At 38.3% G+C, this 5,874-nt stretch overlaps 1 protein-coding gene across 1 annotated transcript; it reads right to left on the reverse strand.

Moving 5' to 3' along the window:
* Positions 1–1,820: 1,820 nt before the first annotated feature.
* Positions 1,821–5,588, reverse strand: LOC112162374 (tumor necrosis factor receptor superfamily member 6B). Its single transcript, XM_024298179.2, has 4 exons — positions 5,449–5,588; positions 4,953–5,346; positions 4,356–4,532; positions 1,821–2,291 (listed from the first exon to the last, which is right to left on the reverse strand). The coding sequence occupies exons 1-4, from the start codon at positions 5,449–5,451 to the stop codon at positions 1,975–1,977; spliced, it is 891 nt and encodes a 296-aa protein (XP_024153947.1). The 5' UTR covers positions 5,452–5,588; the 3' UTR covers positions 1,821–1,974.
* Between the last annotated feature and the right edge of the window lie 286 nt (positions 5,589–5,874).

Genomic DNA, 5,874 nt, shown 5'->3' on the forward strand with positions numbered 1-5,874 from the left:
ATCACTACTTCTTTGACTTCTTTCAAAGTGGGCTCAGAAATGTTGAACTGGACCATAGGCTCTGGCAGTTTTATTGGTGCCTCACATGGGCCAAGATCTTGTTCCCTTAAAGGATCGCTGAGGGCGACGTTGAGGTGTTCTCCTTCCCAGGACACGACAGGTTGCCGCTCTTCCTCTGTCCTAGTAATTACTTGGTGAAGCTGAATGGGTTTGAAATGAATGCCTTGAGCTTCTTGGCCCTCTCCTTTCCTTTCCTTCTGTGCTGTTCTGCTTGTCTGAATGTGATGAGGTTTATTCTTAAGAACTCCCTGAGCTCAGACAAGGAACTTTTTTCCACCTCCTTTGCTGTTCTGAACTTGCAGGGTTTTTAGTTCCTGCCTCAGCTGACTGATCTCAAGCTCCCGCCTGTTGGGTCTTGCTGGTTTGCTACTCATTGTTCTTTCTTTCACCCCAAACCGGTCCGCACCAATGATCATTGTGACAGTGCACATTGCCCGGATCTGCATTGATGTTCTGGTTTTCCTATGTGAAGGGGGACTGATGCAGCTCAGAGGTTCTGGGCACTGTGGGGTAACTCCAGGGCTGGTTCCTCCTCCGTCTGACCAGGGTCTATGATGTGTGCTTCACATGTAGTGTTGGCCACTGCCCCCGTGTGCTGCTTTACCTTTCCTCCCTTCAGGCGCCCCATTTTGGTCTTACATTTACTGTTTCTGATTATATAGGTACAGGTGCTTATTCTGTAAAGCAGAAAACTCTCAAACAAATACTTTATTAAAAATTGCAAAAAAAAGTAACAAAACATTTGAATTAGTCAATCTTTTTATAAATAGACATTTACAAAAACACAGAAACAGAACTAAGGTGGGGGGAAAAAATCAGTAAACAAAGACATTCTGAGAAAAAAAATGGGGAATATTAAAAAGTACTTGGGTGTAAGGAGATAAATTGTATTTTGACCAGCAGGCTTTCAAATCTTTCCAGAGACAGAGTCCTGAATACAATGCAACATTTAGGGCAATGAAAGCAGAACAGCCAAAAACATCAATTAAAACACTTTTTTTCAAACATTCCATTACAACACCAATAAAAAATGTCCTGGTTTTATCAAAATTAATCAAATTCATAGATTTTTCTATGAAGTGATTTCTCAAAAAAAAAAGAGCTAAAAAAACTTTGAGCTAAAACAATCCACCTTTTTCTCACTTTGTATCACTATATACATTAAAAAGTTATTTTATAACCAAACTATTTTAAATGGAAATTTGATAATAAAAATAAGATAAAATCAACCCCCTACCATGGGATTTCAAGTTGTGTATTTTAGCAGTAACACCCACTCCTAATAGAAGTATAACTTTTGGAGCAATTGAAATGTAAAGGAGGTAGATTTAACACAACTCTTGCAAAAAGTAGTCTATGTAAGTGTACTACAAGTATTAAAGTCTATAATAAATGTCAAACAGGAAACATAAACTTCACTTTTCATACTTGTAAACTTGATTTACTCTGAAGAAGTATTCAGTTAGTATACTTCCTGTACATGGTTTATAATATACTTGTTATACTTAATAAAATAAACTGTTCTACTTTTTGTTAAGGAAGGCTAACACTTTTTCATTAAAGATGAATGCCAGTATCTTTGTGATCAAGAATTGCGATCAGGAGAAAGATTTGATTGTTTGGAGCTTCTCTTTTGGTCTTTTTCTTGGTTCTGACTCCGCCCACTCCGCTGCATACATGATTTATCACCCAGCATTCTTGGAGCCCTCTGTGTGTCCTCGGGGTTTCTGTGCAGTTTAATCATTTTGTCTTCATGCTTCTCCTACTGTGTGTGAGGAACTCTTTTGTCAATAAAGTTTTGGTTTACCCCTGGATCTGGGGTTTTGGGGTGACCCTTTAACTTATGTTTAAAAGTATCAGTCTGTGATGACTTTGCATTGCAAAAAACTGTGGATATTAGTTTACAGACTCTCCTCATTCCATTGTCACTGAGCAGTCTTCTGTCAGAAATCTGTTGATCCTGTTCAGCTTGCTCTTTAGTTTTTCAGCATTACTATCCGCTCCAACTTTAGATAAAATTTCTATTAGCTTGTGAACTTGGTTTGGTGTGGAAGAAGGAGCCCATTCTTCTATCTTTCTCTGGAGTTGGGAGACATCCATCTGCGACGTTCCGGTGTTCTTTTCGCCGCTCTCAGACAGGAGCTTATGCACAACTCGGCGCTTTCTTTTAATGTTCATTTTATGGTGAATAAAGAAATCTGGGAGGATTTCTTTAAGGTAGTCGGCTCCATCTGCACAGGATAAAGAGAGAGGGAGGGAAAGAAATGAAAAAAAAGGCAGGAGCATGTTTCAGTTTTGAGCTGGGTTTTCCTGGGGTAACGAGACGTAGAAACTGAAAACACAACAAACTCCCAGGATTGTTTCTAAAGTCGGCCTGTCGAGACTTGCATAACTCCTTAGGTTGCTAGAGCGTCAAAGTGCAGATACTCCAAAACACCAGTGCAGGTTGCAATGGTAACCGTCGTACGCTCGTGCATGCACAGCGGTCTATCCAGTTTCTATTTTCTTTGTCTCCTTAAATATTTAACACCTGGGGTGTCACCAGTGACGCTTAAGCAAAAAATCTTTAACATACTGTAGCTCACGCCCCTTTTCTCCTAAATATATACTTTCTCTAAATATATACTGTATATTTATATACACTTGTATCAGTACAACAAATAATAATTGTTAAAAAATGGGGAATAATAAAATACAATTCCACTTTTAAAATGCAAATAAATTACAATAAAAAAAAATACAATTTATCTGAGTTTTTTGCAGCACTAAAAGTCTCATTTAGTAATTTTATTATTCAATGTACATTTTTATTCATCGATTTTCAAAAACTTTTTTTCTATTTATTTGGTCCTAAAATAACTTTCAGTAACATGACTTTATTTATTATGTTTTAGTTGATGTTTACACTTCAGAAATTATTTTAAATCTAAAGATGACCTTAATTAAATTGATTTAAGGCTCATTTTAGCAAATTATTTGTCTAAAAATTCTTGGTTGGTGCTTATAATATTTTACACTAGATTGGATGAAATACTTATTTTAACTAGAGCTGGATCCAAAATATCATTAATATCAAGTTAATTACCGCAGTTTTTGATATTTCTACTCTTGTTTGAGACTTTTCTGTATCAGCGAAAACGATCCAGCTGAGTGGCTGTCTCACCACTTTCACCAGTCCTGTGAAATCTCAGCAGCAGATCTCAGTGCACTGTTCTACTCTATTTAAATGCTGAGTTTATTTGACAAGTGACTTTTTATTGTTCTATTTAACTCTAGAACACTTTTGCTATAAAAAATTACACCATCACTTTTGCTAGGTAATATGTACCCGATATAAAATACCCTAAAAAAAGTATTTCTTATAAAAACTAGATATGACAACACATGACAGATTAGAGTAGTTTTCTTGCTTTATGTGAAATAAGCATAAGAAGATCCTAAGAAAATGATTGAAAAAAAAGGAAATTGAGAAGAAAAAATCTCTAAAAAATCAATAATGATACACTTGGCCTTTGGTTCTCTCATTCCTGGGACATGTGAGACTGAACCCAGAGACCCATGACACTCAAAAAATCCAACAAAATTAAAATGATGGAAATACTTTTGCTTGGGTGAAAATCACCCAGTGATGGCGCTCTAGGGTTAAAAAGGAAAGGAAGTTACAAATTATTTACATTTCTACCAGTTTTGTTTGTAGTCGTTAAATATTTTGATTTATTTTTATATCATAGTTACTTCTTTCTTTTTGGTTTATTGACTGTCTTACATTCACTTCTTTACTTTTATCAATTTTAAGAAGTTTTTATTTCAATAAAATATTTTCCATTTAATTGAAAATGTTGTCCTAATTTGGTTTTTATGTTTAACAAGTAATTTAAAAAAAAGGAAACTTACAAAAAACATTCACGATGATTAAAAACAATTGAGATTTTGAGGTTTATGTCACATCCACTGCATTTACGATAAATATCGGTATTGGTATCAGTATCGGCGATATTGAGTGGTATCGGATCGATACAGTTGTTGAAAGTTAGAAAGTGGTTTCCTCTGTGTACAGCAGCTGAAACCAGCCTCCTTTCTGGTTGGGACTTATTGTCACACCAGATGAAATTCTTCTGGAAAACTATATTTTTTTGTATTCAAGATCCTAACTTATTTATCAATTTTCAATGTATACGTTCAAATAAAACATTTTTCTTTTAAGTTTTGCCACCCGAATTCAAACTAATTCTAATAATCCCAAACAAAGGATAAAAATAGTTGTTTTTTTCTTTTAAATAAGCGTGAATTTCTACCTTTGAGCTCGTCACAGTTTCCACAGACGCTGTCATGCCAGCTGGAGCCCCTCAGCACGGTCTTCAGGCCCGCATCACTACAACTCCTGTGCTTTGTGCAGTTTCGCTGAGCAGAGGAGATGTTGGAGAAGGTCCCATCAGGACACGTCTGACAGACTGTGTTCTTGTTAGCTGTACCTAAAACACAACAACACATCATTTAATAAAGAGCAGAAAAAGACATTTTTTTAAGTCAACAAAAACCTGAAGGAACATTTCTGGTCAAGTTTTTAAAATCTGAAAACTTTATTTTGTATAAAACATGGCAGAACATTTTCTGTCTTCCAGGTAAATAGATAAACACGTGGTGATGGCACCTTTCCCAGGTGGTGATTACCGTGGAAAGGAATGTGCTAAATATATTTTTGATTCGCACCGGAAGACTGGTGTTGCATCGCGTTGCTATGGCAACGAGGGATGCAGAAATTATATCTTAATAAGATTTTAGGGGATGGAAAATCTTATATGAAAAAAAGTGAGTCACCAATTTGGTTCAGAAGAGAGACACAACCCGGTCTGGAGACCCACATAAAGACAGGTGAAGAAATTGGGTCATACCTTCAGTGAGGACTCCTTGTCCGGACGGGCACTCGATGTGGCGCGTGCACATGTTGTACACCGGGTTGAAGAAGAACCCCCCCTTGCACTCGCACTGGCAGTTGCTGAACGCCGTGCATTGCTTCGTCATCACCTGGTTGATCCCGCACACCCCGCAGCGCAGACACTTCCCGATGTAGTTCCACAGCTCCGTGAACGTGCCGGTCGGACACGGCGCGCACTGACTCGCCTGCGTCGTCGTGCAGTGCGCGCGCAGGTAGAACCCCGGCTGGCAGCCGCTGCATTTCACCGGTTTGCCCGTCACAAAGTCTTTGCGCTCGTAGGTGAGAGGGTTGTCGATGCTGTAGCCATGAAGGTCCGAGGCCACCAGAAGCAGGAGCAGAACTGCAAACACCTGAGAGACGGAGAAGAAAACGTCAGAGGAATGCGCGGCGCGGGCGCATCTGGCAAGAGCGCACGGTCTGCGCGCAGCTGCAAGCTCCAAGTCTCCACCTACCATGATGACAGGGCTTGCTGGAGCACGAAGCTGATATCCTCCCAACTTTAAAAGCTCCTTTTATCCTTCCTCCTGCCCCTCCTCCATTACGTCATTTGGTGGTTACCACATGGAGACAACTGGTTTCAGTTCCTCACAACACATGGCGGTCCAGGTAGTCTCCAAGGAGCCACCACTTTCACTATGATTTAGCATCACCTTATGAAAGGGCATATTTCACGAAATTAATGTAAATCACTTAAAAGAAAAGCTAATTGAACAAAACGAAATTGAATTTTACACATATATTTATGTATTTAATGATTTCAGTGGTTATATAAATGAATGGTTTCATGAAATGCCTCAGGGCGACAAAAAAGGAACGCCTTTTTACTTTTATGAAATGTAAATGAAGCTAAAAATGTAAATGACCTTATCATGTCTCAA

Source organism: Oryzias melastigma, linkage group LG11 (genome assembly GCF_002922805.2).
Source record: "Oryzias melastigma strain HK-1 linkage group LG11, ASM292280v2, whole genome shotgun sequence".
Taxonomy (NCBI): Eukaryota; Metazoa; Chordata; class Actinopteri; order Beloniformes; family Adrianichthyidae; genus Oryzias; species Oryzias melastigma.